The following is a 15235-nucleotide window of genomic DNA, read 5'->3' as shown; positions in this document are numbered from 1 at the left end:
TGGGCAACATCCACGGACTCTCCTTTGTCTATCCTACCTACTATTTACTTCCTTAAAGAATTCCAACAGGTTTGTCAAGCAAGATCTCCCCTTCACATAACCATAACTTTGGCCTATTTTATTATGTGCTTCTAAGTACTCGGTAACATCATCCTTTATAATGGATTCTAAAGTATTATCAAGCACTGAGGTCAGGCTAACCACTGAGGTCAGTATAGTTTCCCCTCTTTTGCTTCTCTTGAACTGTGGATTAACATTTGCAATTTTCCAATCCTCTGGAACCACTCCTGACTACAGTGATTCTTGAAAGATCACCACTAGTGCCTTAAAAAGTTCTATTGAACACAGGAACTGGATATTTTCAAGAACAAATATATTGTTTTCCCTCTCTAGAATTGGATATATGGAGGCGCCAAGCAAAAGAATTTGAGAAGAAATGCGATACACTTGAACACATCCAGACAGTGGAAAATGCACATCAAGGTGTTAATTCCGAAAAAGCACAATATCAAGAAGAAATTGAAGTTTTGAAAAAGCAATTATTGGTGAGTTTTCTAATTAAATCAATGTTGTCCAGTCAGGCGATTGTGGTTCAAGTCCTGCACTGAAGATTTTCAAAACGCTGCTGAAGGACTGCAAGTCATTTCGATGGAATGTAAAAAATAAAAGGAGGTCCATTTACTCCTCACCTGGGAAGAAAATGTACTCTTTTCCAGTCCAACCTTTTGCCGGCTCACACTATCCACCTTGCCTTAAATGAAGGAACACCTGTTCCTTCATTTTCTAAATAATTTAAGGAAACTGCTCTTTCTTTATGTAACTGATTGATCTCCTAGTCATAAGTAAGTCAAAATAAGTAACTTATAAAATACATGTTATCTTCAGTTGATGGAAAACTGGCAGATCCCATTGGCCTATACTGTAGAACTGGATCGAGCAGTTATTATGATTATGAATGTAGGACACTTATAATGAATACTCCAGAAAACGTAATTGTGTCTTTGAATATTAAGAGTAATTTTCTATGTTAATTGTTTGCAACGGAGGGTTTTTGAGCATATAAGTCATGATAGTGATGCTTTAACATTATAATGCACTGAAATCAAGTAAAACAAAACCAATTTATTTAGGACATGGAAAATAACCAGCGATGTAATCGGGAGAAATGGCTCAATGAGAAGAAGCTTCTCTTTAAGCAAGCAAAGGAAGCAGAAGATCAGCGCAATAAGGAAATGAGAAAATGGACAGAAGAAAGGGAACATTATTCTAAATTGCAGTCAGAAATGGTAAGGACAGTCTTCAGATTTAATAAATGTTATGAAGTTGCAAGGTTTTTTCAACTACAAGATTTATATTTTAAAATCAAAACATGAAATGGTTTTAAAAATAATTGTTCTACTATTTGATGCTGGTGTAAACCAATAACAATGTCTTGTATTGCTTTTCTCACCAAGTTTTAAAATTCCATTATTCCTTGGGGAGCACGAGGGAAATTAAAAGCTATAAAAGTATGCCTTCTGCTTTTCCACTTTCTATAAAAATATGCCTTCTGTTTTTCCACTTTCTATATATCTTCTCCCAGAAGTTATCAGTTTACTTTGAAATTCTGTCAAAATACTCGATAGAATCTGTCTTGCTCTTTTTTGTACATTTATGCTCTTTAAACTTTTTTTTTTAAATTATGCATGGAAACAGGCCCATTCGGCCCACCAACCATTGATCACCCATTCACATTAGTTCTCATTCTCATTTCTCATTCTCATTCTCTCCTCATTTCTCATTCACTTCCTACACACAAGGGGCAATTTGCAGAGGTCAATTAATATACAAACCGAGCACCCAGAGGAAACCCATGTGATCACAGGGAGAATGTGCAAACTCCACACAGACAGCACCCAAGGTCAGGATCGAAACCAGATCTCTGGCACTGTGAAGCAGTGGCTCTACAGCTGTGCCACTCTGCCGCTCATATATACTCAAATTTGAGTTCTGTTCTTTTGGTAATTCTATATTCTACTAAGCTGTTACCTCGAGTTGGACCAGTGAGGAACTGAATTGCTATATGAATTAAAAATCATGCAAAGTTTAGTTTAGAGATGCAGCGTGTAAACAGGCTCTTCAGCCCATCTATCACCCGCACACTAGTTCTATGTTATCCCAGTTTTGCATCATACACGCGAGAGGGAATTTACCAAGGCCAATTAACCTACAACCTCCACACAGACAGCATCCGTATTCAGTATTGAACTCTCGTCTCTGTTGCTGTGAGGCAGCGCTGCTTCACAATGCTGCCCACAGTTCCCATAAAATTATTTGATTCCTTTTTAGTGCACTGGCAATTTCTGTACTTGTAATCTTCAAGAAGATCAGCAACGTCAACTGGCTCTTACGCAAGAGCTGAGATCCATTAACCTTCTTCATCCTATTCCAAGGACTTTTTTGATGGTAAAATATGTGAAAAAATGTTGTGAAAGGTTTTTCTTTCAGGAGATGAGTTACACTACACTATTTTAAACTCCAAACATTGCTCAGGGAAGACATTTTAAGTCTCAAGTAGCTTCATTGGTAGCACTCAGTTATAGATTCAAGTCCTAACTTAGTGTGAGTTTATTTAAGTTAATGCCTTTATGGAAGTAAGAATGAAAACTTGCTGCTTTATTCTTTGGATGTGTTAAAGGAAAGTTTTCTATGCACTTTGAGATGAAGATGAAAGATCAGATGAGCTATTTGAGTAAGAGCTGAGTAGTTCAATTGGCTGCTAATTATTTCTGAGCTTAACCACCAAAACAGTTTAATTAGTCATTTATTTTAATTGCTGTTCATGGCCCCTTATTTGTTTACTAAATAATCGCTGTTCATTTTGAATGGGATATCCAAATCTTCACAAGAATTACTAAACTAATCTGTCAGCTGTGGAGGACAAGTTCTTATATAAATGGTAACTGTGTACATTAAATAGGACAGATATTCAGATTGATATTCTGATTCGGAATACCAGTCTGAAGAAGGGTCTCGACCCGAAACGTCGCCCACTCCTTCTCTCCAGAGACGTTGCCTCACCTGCTGAGTTACTTCAGCATTTTGTGTCTACCTTCGATTTAGTTCTTTCTTACACAGATATTCAGATTATTTGGAATAATTCATTAATTTCAAATCCTTTTTTTCTTTCAGGAAAACCTAACATCTGAAATGATTAAGAAGGAAAAGGAAATGCTGAAGTGGCGAGAAGAGAGAGATAGCTTAGTAAGGGAGTTAGAGGTGCAGCTCGGCAATCTTATTAATAACAATAAACAGAAGGATGAAGAAATTAAACAACTCAAGGCGGCATCTGCAAAGGAGTACCCAGTGGAGGTGAGAAGGAATATTATGTATACCTGCTCTGATTTGATTTAGAAAAACACTTTTACAATACATGCACACTGATGATGTAATGCCAACTCGGCAATTCTTTATTCTGAACGTGGGCTGTCAAGAAATGCACATTCTTGCATATAGATCTAGCAGAAAATATTAAGTTAGAACGTCAGAAGAAAGGTCTCGACCCAAAAACACCATGTTTTCTCCAGAGATGCTACCTGACCTTCTGAATTTCTCCATCATTTTGTGCCTATCTTCAGAGAAGTGCTCTGTGTTATCCAAAAATATTTCCCTGACCCAAAGCACTTACAGCATTTTATACAATGCTTGTTACAATGTTTACATGCGCATTTTATACATTTGCAATAACCAGCCAGTAATGCACTTTGTCCTCTTTGATTTTATATCTGCTGAAATTGCCTCTATTGGTCTGACAGTTAGAACTTGTGATTAGAAAGCCATTACCCCATTTAAGAACGATCATGTGGTTAAATAGTTGCATTATTTTATGATTTTTATATATAGATATATAATCTTGAATTTAAATGAATCATCTAATGGAGATGTTATTGATTTTTTTAAATCTGTTGGTTAGCCTGAAACAGTCCTAGATTCTTCAGAAGTTTCAACTGAAAATGGAACAAAAACAAGTAGATTTCCAAAACCTGAACTAGAGATTCAATTTACACCTCTTCAACCAAACAAGTTGTCAGTGAAAGAAGCAAGTGGCAATTTGATCAGTGTGAAGATACCCAGACCGAACAATCGAAAAAGAAAAAGCTTTGCAATGGAAGAGGTAAATTAGTTATGTTATTTTATTGTATTTCTACTTCATGTTACATCCATGCCAAATATCAAACCCAGCTCTGAGTCCAAAAGACAACAACTAAAGAGTAGTGTACAAATTCTAGGCTGTCATCCTTTTGTAGAACTGAAGATTGGGTGCTGTGAACGGTGCCACTCTTGGATGCGAGACTCTAAATGCTGTCTGACCCGCTGAGTTATTCCAGCTTTTTGTGTCTATCTTCGGTTTAAGCCAGCATCTGCAGTTCCTTTCTACACTTAAATCAAGGCTATGTCGGCTTTCTTCAGTGGAATTAAAACATGCCATTGCCCTCCCTCAGTGTACTGTCTAATACTCATCCACAACCAACAATTGGTTACTGTACTAAGCGGAGATTGGGCGATCGTTTCGCCGAACACCTCCGCTCAGTCCGCAATAACCTACCTGAACTCCCGGTGGCTCAGCACTTCAACTCCCCCTCCCATTCCCAATCCGACCTCTCTGTCCTGGGTCTCCTCCATTGCCAGAGTGAGCAACACCGGAAATTGGAGGAACAGCACCTCATATTCCGCCTGGGTTGCTTGCGTTCCATGAACGTTGAATTCTCCCAGTTTTGTTAGCCCTAGCTGTCTCCTCCCATCCCCCCCGCCCGCGGGCTCCTCCTCCTCCCTTTTTCCTTCCTTCTCCCCCCCTACCCCCCATCAGTCTGAAGAAGGGTTTCGGCCCGAAACATCGCCTATTTCCTTCGCTCCATAGATGCTGCTGCACCCGCTGAGTTTCTCCAGCATTTTTGTGTACCTTTGGTGACTGCATCACTGCTTGTGGACCACAAATAGATTGTAAAACACTTTTGCAGGATTCATGAGGATCATTACAAATTAAAATTGCCTGCTGCCAAGGCCGTATGTCTTCAACTGACTTTATGTGAAGGTTTGAGCAGATTAACCAAACAGGATATTTTTCATTGAACCTACAGAAGCTGTGGGAACTGATCTTATCTTGTTTTATTCGGACATGATCCCTGCATTGTATAAACTTACTAAAGTGGTTTCAAAGAAGAGAACCTGGAATTTGCCAACTGCAAATACAGTTTAACAACTGCTTCCTTTGTCATGTATCTCAAAGATGCCTTTAATTGTGATTACAGAAATGTTTATGCACCATCTTACCAAAATTAAGGTTTTCATAAACCAAATTTGCTGGTTTAAAGCATTGAAGATGTATTTCATTTGTTCCCTTGGTATTAATTTTCAAGAAATATTTCCCAAATACGGTGCAATATTTTCACGGTTTTATGTTTTAATTCCTGTCATTTCACTATTACTCTTCAAGAGTGGTATGATGTCAGCCTGCTGGAAAAAAAAATCTCCTAAGAAACCCTCAGTAGCTGGTACTTACAAGGTACAAATTAGTATTGCTGACTAAAGTAGTAGAAATTTCTTCAGCAAAATAGATTGCTATTTCAATTATAATTCCCTTGACTAATTGGGATTGTTGATTATCCATAATCCAGTGTTCTATTTAAATGTTCAAAAGCCTTTCAAGTCTTAGTCTGATTTATCTTCCAGTTCAAGTGTGGGAAGTTGCCATCAACTCTAAAAGGATGCAGTTTACTTAGCCTTTCCGTCCTCAAATAACAAATCTCAACCAGGTATAAAGTTCTTCTGAAGAAGTACCCCACTCCAAAGATGTCACCTGTCCAATTCCCTCTGCAGATGCTGCTTGACGCACTGACCGCCTCCCAAACTTGGTGTTGTTTTTTCGCATTAGTTTTCACATGTTTTTCAATTCGTTTTCTGCAGTTCCCAGGTCACCTACGTGCCACGGGACGAGCTGCAGTTCCCAGATCAGCTTGCTTGACCCGGGGACTGGCTGCAGTTACCAGGTCGGCTCGCGTTCCCGGGACCAGCTGCAGTTCTCAGATCAGCTCGCGTTCCCGGGACTGGCTTCAGATCCCAGGTCAAGACAACTAATTGAAAAAAAATACGCCTGTGGGCCAGATGATTTCGGGTTATGGGTTGCCGAATTAAATGGTCCCTTCAATTTTTATACTCTAAGGACTACAATTCCAATTTGTTGAGCCAAATAACGGAACCCTGACAATACTAGTAGTGAATCTTAGTGATGTTGTAATGCTTCCTGAGGCTCTGGTACAGATTGCGAGGGAAGCTTACTTATCACTAATCAATCACCAGTAGGAAACAAAAACAATTGGATATTATATCCTACGATTTACCATCTTCATCTTGTTACAACAATGAGTGCATCAGAATAGCTGGTGTTTTGTACACTGAAAGTTTGTATGGGACAAATATCTAAAGCACCAGGTACTATTTATCTTCCAGAGTCACCATGTTAAAAGTTTTTGTTTCCTGAGGGAAACCTAATTATAACTTAGTCACGCTTTAATTTGTAATTCAAAATAAGAGAAATTATTTCCCTTAGTTGGCTAGAATTAAATAGAACACTATCTTTTGGTGAACAAATGTGACTATAATCAAATAAACTGATAACTAAATAAGTAAATTTGATGAGAACAAAATCATTATTTATTTGAAAGTATAGTCACATTGTAATATTGTTACCCTATTAACAACAAATAGAAAATGTTTGCAGCATTAACCAACTCCTCAATATTTGTAATTTTCATTTAGAATTTTGTTACTATATCTTTCCTATTTTTCAAATTTTCCTTTTAAAACGATTGCTTTGCTTTAAGGAGGACAACATACTTTGGACAATGTTCATGTGTTTGGACAGGGGGCATTAAAAAAAAAAACCTGGATGCAACATAATTTCCTCAACAGCGATAAGACAGAATTCCTCCTCATAGGCTCCAAAGCCACAATCAGCAAAATCAATAACCCCACTCTCACCATCGACAGCACCACTGTCCCCCATCTCCCCAGTCCCGCAACCTTGGCGTGATCTTTGATTCCACCCTCTCCCTTGAGCCTCACATCCGCCATGTCATTAAAACCTCCTTCTTTCATCTCCGCAACATCGCCAAACTCAGACCCTCTCTCACACCTCCCGCTGCTGAAAGACTCATCGATGCCTTCATCTCCTCCCGACTGGACTACTGCAACTCACTTCTCCTTGACTTCAGTTCCACCTACATCAACCGACTCCAACTGGTCCAGAACGCAGCCGCCCGACTCATTACCCACACCAAATCCTGGCATCACATCACTCCAGTCCTCAAACAACTTCACTGGCTTCCCATCTCCCACCGGATCAACTACAAAATCCTGATCCTCACCTACAAAGCACTCCACCATCTAGCCCCCCCATATATCACTGACCTCCTCTCCCCCTACCAACCCTCACGGTCCCTCAGATCCACATCAGCCAGTCTCCTCTCCATCCACAAGTCCAACCTCCGCAGTTTTGGGGACAGAGCCTTCTCCAGGGCAGCTCCCAGGCTCTGGAACTCCCTCCCCCAACTGATCCGCAATTCTGTGTCCCTCACCATCTTCCAGTCCCGCCTCAAGACCCATCTCTTCACCTCAGATTCAATTTTAATTGTCATTGTCAGTGTACAGTACAGAGACAACGAAATGCGACGAAATGCAACCTCTGCCCATCCTTAGCCCCACGTCCCCCTCCCTTTTCATCTGTGCATTAATTGCCTCGTATTGTGTTTTGTATTGAATTCTGTCTTTACTTTGTGTACTAGTCATGTCTCTACTATTTATTTCATTCCCCTTACATGTTTTTCCTCTACCTGCTAAATTTTTGTAAGGTGTCCTTGAGACTCTTGAAAGGCGCCCATAAATAAAATTTATTATTATTATTATTATTATTAATTGCATTATTGTATTGTCAGTATAAAAAGGAATGTGGCACTTATTGGACATTTTACCTTACATGAAATAGCGTTCCATTTTTTTAAGCTATTTTTCTTTTTCAAAGTATGTTTCCCCTTGTGTTCATCCATTCAAAATATTATTACTATTTTCCATCATTGCTAATATCTCCCAAATATGAACAGCCTTGCCCATTGCCTCTCTGTAGCAGCCTTTACCAAGGATACCAAGTTCACAATAACATTTAATGCAATATACTGTTGTCAAAGAAGGGGGAAGGAACTAAATGTAATCTCTATGCCTTTGAATAACTGTCACCTGTGCCAGTGAAGTTGCAAAGATTTTTGTCAAGGCCTCTGGAATCTTATGTCTTAATCTGTGACTGATTCTTCAGACCCTGGAGAATTATCCACCTTCATGGTCTTCAAGTCCCAACCTCACCTCCTTGATCTCAGTCTGTACTCTCATATGAGTGTTCTCCACACTGATATTGCTGTCTTTCAGGTCTGAATACCAATGCAATGTAGTCATTTATTACCTTGTGCCTTTAAGCACAAATTCTCTTCTTTATACTTCAGCGGTCCAACCCTGCTTACCCTCTTGTTTTTAATGTGTATAAAAACCCTTGCCATTTTCTTTCATCCATCTGGCCAAAGATATATCATGGTCCCTTTTGCCCCTTGTAATCACCTATTTGAGCTTTGCATTCCTCAAAGGTCTTATGGAATTTAATCTTCTGAACCCTTACTTTTTTTCTTTTTGACTAAATTTACAATCTCTGGTAATCTAAGAATCTCTTCTTACCCTACCATACTTTTCCCTCCTCATTGGATCCTTAACCTGAACTTGGAAAAACTAGCTGTTAAACAATTCAGGTGTGGAGTTGCTCAATAACAACGACTCCCAAATTACTCAACTTGGCTCCTGCCTAATAACGTTGTAATCTGTTTTACTCCAATCTTCCTTCCCCCAAAGTCCAGACTTATCCCTATTAAAAACAATTAAAAAACTTATGGAGTTTTAATCACTGTCCCTAAAATGCTCTTCCATTGCAACACCAGTCATCTGGCTAGGCTAGTTTCCCCACACCAAGTCCCCCCTTGAGTTAGATTGTCCACATACTGCTTTGGAAAACCCTCGGGATTAACTTTACAGATTCTGCTTTGTCTAAGTTGTTTTACATCAAATCCATTCCAGACAGTTTTGGGTAAGCTAAAGGCACCACTATGACAACTCCAGGACGTTTACTGGAATCTGTCTACATATCTCTTCCCCTGTTCCTTGCCCAAGCTCCTGTCATCTTTCACAAGAGGGCACACATAATCAAAATTGCATTAAAATGTTGAGATTTTAGTAAGGTACATGGATTTGTGATTGTTCACTACTGATCATTGGTAGTTACAGACTTTTTGAGTTATTAGTTGACTTAGATATTTGATAAATATTAATTAGAGTGGCGACACAGTGAAGAAGCAGTAGAGCCGCTGCCTTCGTGCCAGAGACTCTGGTTCAATCCTGGTTTATGCTTGCTGTCTGTATGGAATAGCACACTCCCTGTGACCTCGTGGGTTTTCTCCGGGTGCTCCGGTTTCCTCTTCTTATCCTCTTCTGGTCATTTCCTTTCTTAGGGAAATGGAGCTCATGCTTAATATTTCCATAACCTTTTACCTTTCTTTTGTACTCAGAATGATGATGATTGTGAAAACAAGAAATATACCGTTGTATCTAAAAATATACACAGTGCATCTCCCTCCATTATCAACATTGCAGAGAAGGTATGTCTACCTATTAAATTCTAAGAAGCTTGTTAATGTTACTAACATGTTCATGCCATATCATTGTTTGTAACTTTCATTCATGATTGCAATAATGTCTCTTTATATTGCAAGGGAAGGATGTGCTTTAACTGAGCCACGATGATATATATGTAAAATCTGTTATAGAATGATATATTTAGCCTGAAAATGACGGCGACATATTAAATGGCTTACATTTTTACTGCAGCATTAATACATTTTCTTGACCTTCACAGTTCCTCCACATGATTCCAGTGTTTCACCGAAAATTTAATTGAATAACATTTTTTTTCTAAACAATAAAAGGTGCCATCCTGGTGTTCAGATACAAATAGTGTAACATCATTCTCCGCCTGTAAGTTTCCAATTACTTGAACTAAAAAAAAAGAAAATATTGGCTTAATTTCTATGTTTGAACATAAAAAATCTGTTCATATTTTCTCTTGCAAAATAAACTAAATAGGAACAATATTCCAAATTTTACTTTATGTATTGACTATTCCTTTTAATTCGAGCAATTCCACATAACTCTTTTTCAACTTTAATCTTCTGCTTCTAGCATCTACCTAATTCTTTGCTAATAACCGCATCAACAATCAAGCTCCAATAGTTTTCACTTCCCTTGAGTGCAGACTCTTTCTATTCAAAATATTAAAAATAAACTTTTTTGTAAGCATATTTTTGAATTTATGAATTAAAATATTGGATAGGGTGCCACAGAAAGAAATCCTGCCTTTTCTTGCAGTATTATGAACACTTGGTACTGGAAACATTCAGCAGATCAGGTACATCTATGGAAATGGAAATAGTGAGCTCTTCATAGAAACATAGAAAATAGGTGCAGGAAGAGGCCATTCAGCCCTTCGAGCCAGCACCGCCATTCATTGTGATCATGGCTGATCATCCCCTATCAATAACCCGTGCATGCCTTCTCCCCATATCCTTTGTCTCCACTAGCCCATAGACCTCTATCTAACTCTCTCTTAAATCTATCCAATGATTTGGCCTCCACTGCCCTCTGTGGCAGGGAATTCCATAAATTCACAACTCCCTGGGTGAAAACGTTTCTTCTCACCTCAGTCTTAAATGACCTGCCCTTTATTCTAAGACTGGCCCCTGGTTCTGGACTCGCCCAACATTGGGAACATTTTTCCTGCATCCAGCTTGTCCAGTCCTTTTATAATTTTATATGTTTCTATAAGATTCCCCCTCATCCTTCTAAACTCCAGTGAATGCAAGCCTGAAGATCCTCTGTCAGGACTGAAAAAGAGAGAAGACATGTTGAAAGGCTGACTGGAAGAAAGGATAGAAGTAAGAAAGGGAAAGTGTGACAAAGATAGGCCAGGTTTGCCATTTGTCTGTTGTGTGGGTTATTGGGAGCAGATAAAAGGTTAAAAATACAAGAAGAAACACAAAAGGAATATTGCAAATTGCCGTCTGGGCAATACCAACAGCTAATGGTGAACTAATGGAAAGGGAAACAATTAGTCGATATCACAGGAGCATGCCTTGCATCAATAATAACCAGTTGTAATATGTGAAAGCAAGTTTTTGGAAGTTGTAGCATTTGATATTTAGTCCAAAGGGCTGCAAAGTGCACATATGCAGGATGTGGTACTGTTCCTCTGGCTTGTGTTGGATGGACCTTGTTTTATCAGTGAAGAAGGCCACAAATAGGCCAGTGTGGGAGTTAATCCAAAAGCATTACTAGAATCAGCGTATACAACATTCATTGGCAAATGCAGCCTAACCAAAGTCCTACAAAGCTGCATCATGGCTTCATGACTCTTATAATGGCCCTATCAAGCCTACCATGTGCCTTCTTTACCGCTCTCTCTACCTGTGTTGCCACTTTCAGGGACACCAAGATCCCTCTTTTAGATCGAACATTGACAGCATATTTTCAAGCTTTCAAGACATGGCAACAATTTCACACAACAAACATAAAAAAAATTGCAAATGCTGGAAACATGAGATTCAACAGGTTAGGCAACATTTGATGAACGAGATACAGGGTTAACAGGTTAAAGATCATTTTGACACAAGTGATTAAGAGAAAGTAAGTTGGTTTTATGTTCTACAAAAGATGCGAGGGAGGAATGGATGGAATCAGAAGGGTGTATATGAGTGAGGATGCCAAAGTTAGTGTAAAAATGCCGCACTCAGGACAATTAGAGAGCATTTCCTTTTCCCTGAACTGTGGCTTCTCTCCTACCACGCTGGACAGAAGCAGCTGTCCACATTCTATCTATTTTAAGTACTTCTGCACACTCTCTCTACTAGACAAAGACAGAGTTCCACTACACCAGCAACAGAATCTGTCAGCTGCAACATCATTCACTTCTCAACGTGCTGCTCTGCTCTTCCATCCCCAACAACACTCCCCTTTTTGTCAGAGAACCTTCCCAGAGGAGATATACCAGGTGTCTTTTAAATTCCTTCCTCAGTATTCAAAGGCCAGAAAATGGGCGAAAAACAATTCATTTGCATTTTTCCCCCCAATCTACTATACTGCATTCAGTTTTAACAATGTAGTCTCATAATTGGAGAAGCCAAAAACAGATAGGATGACTACTTTGTTGGTGCCTGTGTTCAGCCACCTTACTGAGTTTACTATTGGCATCCAATACAGAGATCACTGTAGCCTTGCCCATGTGCGCAGCCACCTCTTCCACGGTACGCATGGGGTGATGAAGCCTCTTTAACGCAGTATTTTAGGTCTCTAGGCTTGATACGTATACATATCTCCTGCTTGTTCTTTTTAGTGGCAGCTACCATCGAGGATACCAAATCTGTGGGTTCAGAGGCTGGCGTGATGACCCTTAGGGCCTCCATTCTATCGAGTTCAGCTTTAACTCGGTCTCACATGGCAACCGGAATGCGATTAGCAGGGCGAACAACAGGCTTAACGTCTGGGTTTAGAATCATTGAATACGTGTGCGGAAGCTTGCCGAGTTCATCATCAAAAAAGTCTTTGTAATCCACCAAATTGCGTTGCGTGGAGTCGAGGGTTGGCATAAGATGATGAGTAGCTATGCCGAATGAAAACAGTCCCATGTCAATACAAGCATCTACACCAAGAAGGGGCAACACTTTGCCCTTCACATTGTAAAACGGCAGTTTGTATGGCCGTGTCACTAGGTGGCACAGCAGGTCGGCAACACCTATGGGAATTAGTTTGCTTCCCCCATAAGCGGGTAACGTGGCGCTGTTTGCTTTTATCTTCTCAGCAGTCTGAAGCTTTAAAAAATCCTTCTGAGACATAACATTACCGCGAGCACCTGTGTCAATTTTCGCCAACTGTTACATTGTTTGCTTTAAGCGTGACCATGGGATCTGTTTTTAGCAAGTTGCTCTCGGAGGGAGTATGTTCTCAGAGACACTCCATCAATTGCTGGCAGGTTATCTTGCGTGCTAGTGGAGTCTGTTGGAGCCCCATCTGATAAGTCGAGTGGGAACTCAGAATGCAGTACGTTGACTGCTTGTTTTATCTCGTATATGCTGAAGCGACATTTACAGCATCTCCAGAATTGGTTTCTGTGTTTGCAACCATAGCAAATTTGACCAAATGCGGGGCACTTTTCCCGCTTGGCAATAAAGTGAACCTCCGCAATTATTGCAGTCATTAATAAATCTTATGCCAGACCGGCCAGAAGGTGTCTGTTTTGTTTGATTAGACAGATAAGGTTGTCGATCTTTTCTAACATGCAGTCGCGCAGCATCGGTGCTATATGCAGCCTGTGGTGTGGTCAATGTTTTAGTGCGCGCTTTGGTCTTATCATTAACTCAACAAGACCTGATTGCTGTAACCAGCGTGAGGTCAGGATCGTGTAAAAGCTCTTTCTTCAATTTGTCATCTAGAATGCCACACACAGGCCTGTCCTTAACAAGATCATCACAGAGAGCGCTGAAGTTGCAGCGCTTTGCTCTATGCTGTAATGAGCATACATACCTTTCCACTGGCTCTCCTGGTGTTTTGGCTGCAAAGAACTTATGTCGCTGCATGATGAGATAGGTATGAGGGTCGCATAGCTCGTGGAACTTTCTCTTGAGACATACAGGTTGTACATTGTTTCAGCAGATGTAACCTCTTGACCATGCGCATCCAGTATTGCAGGGACGTAAACAAACAATTTTGCACGACGCACAGCATCCTGTCCCGCCAGATTGAGATATATAGATGCTTGGGTGTAAACCAGGTGGTTCTCAACCTTTTTTTGGCCATGCCCCACCTAATCACCTCTAAAATCCTGATGCCCCCTTGCTTTCCCGTGAGAAAAAACGGAGGAAATAGATATTATGTGTAACTTAGCAAAAGCTCTTTGAATCGCATTTCTAAATCCAATTCAATAAATAAGGTTCTCCCATGACCTCGCACGCTTCGTGCGACGTGCATGAAGAGCGATGGTGCGGTGATTATGTAATAACTACACAATAAAGACCTTTTTTACCCCCAAAAAATTATTTACTCAAAATAACATCTGAAACATAAACTACATATGTTTACCTGATGGAAAATCCAAAAAAATTAAAATCGAAAATTTGGACCCAGACCTCCTCAGCCGCGCTCAATTGCCCCCCTTAAAAATCAAATTGCCCCCCTGTGGGGCGTACGCCCCACGTTGGGAACCACTGGTGTAAACACACATGCCTTGGTGCGCCGCAGCCATGTAGATATCGTAGTCTTCCTCGAACTCGCCATCGCTCTTCAATATCCCCATCAAAGACGAGCGGTTCTGGTTTGCGGAATGAATCCGTCATGGCCGACATTGTGAAAGGTCCGTAAAATCACTAAAGATGTTGATCCAAAGCGTTCCCGTGACTTCTGACACCATGTGAGAATGTCAAATAACTCGGAATCCATACATAACAAATGATATTCTTAATGGTCAGTCAATCAAAATATTTTATTTCTACCACATGTAAAATGCAAAGCAGCTGTGTCATACTTGCCTGTTGGATCGTATATTCGGGTACTTGGGTTCAATAGAAATTCAGTTCAGTATGTCAGATATAAGTTTGTGGACATTTAAAAGATTAATGCCAAAGTTCTAGTGGGTCCATATTAAGTTTGTTGTATGAAGCGGAGTGACAATATCCATTTTAGTTATTGGGCATATGCAAAATCTTCTATCAAAGTAAATTGCTAGTTGAAGGATGGATGAAACTAACAGATGTGGCTATGCAACATCTATTGTAAATATCAAGCCATTAAATTGACAATATGGCAGTACAAATTTATGGAACTACTATGGGGACTAAATTCAAGATTTATTGTTCCAGGGTGTAAAAGGTACAGCTGGTAGCTTGGAGAAAAAGCCATCTGTTTCAAGTCTCAAGTCGCACAAAAAGGATGGAACTTTGCAGAAAATTGGAGATCTATTGCAAAATTCTCCAACACTTCTTCAGAACAAAGGTTAGTACTCACAATCTAAGGTAAAATTTGTACATCAAGACCATACAAATAGTAAACTTTGCATCAGGTTAGA

At 39.8% G+C, this 15235-nt stretch overlaps 1 protein-coding gene across 5 annotated transcripts in view; it reads left to right on the top strand.

Moving 5' to 3' along the window:
* LOC129703887 (kinesin-like protein KIF20B) overlaps nucleotides 1–15235 on the top strand; it is a 75760-nt gene that overhangs the window by 58091 nt on the left and 2434 nt on the right. For 3 of the 5 annotated variants that reach the window (XM_055646566.1, XM_055646568.1, XM_055646567.1), the window contains 7 exons: nucleotides 394–545; nucleotides 1131–1286; nucleotides 3172–3351; nucleotides 3953–4153; nucleotides 5474–5542; nucleotides 9636–9725; nucleotides 15030–15162. In XM_055646566.1, the coding sequence (XP_055502541.1) occupies nucleotides 394–545; nucleotides 1131–1286; nucleotides 3172–3351; nucleotides 3953–4153; nucleotides 5474–5542; nucleotides 9636–9725; nucleotides 15030–15162 (981 nt within the window). The remainder of the gene's footprint in view (nucleotides 1–393; nucleotides 546–1130; nucleotides 1287–3171; nucleotides 3352–3952; nucleotides 4154–5473; nucleotides 5543–9635; nucleotides 9726–15029; nucleotides 15163–15235) is intronic. The other 2 variants (XM_055646569.1, XM_055646570.1) reach the window with 2 other exon arrangements.

This window comes from Leucoraja erinacea, chromosome 15 (genome assembly GCF_028641065.1).
Source record: "Leucoraja erinacea ecotype New England chromosome 15, Leri_hhj_1, whole genome shotgun sequence".
Taxonomy (NCBI): domain Eukaryota; kingdom Metazoa; phylum Chordata; class Chondrichthyes; order Rajiformes; family Rajidae; genus Leucoraja; species Leucoraja erinaceus.
Note: the sequence above shows the minus strand (reverse complement) of the source record. Positions and strands in the feature narration are given on the sequence as shown.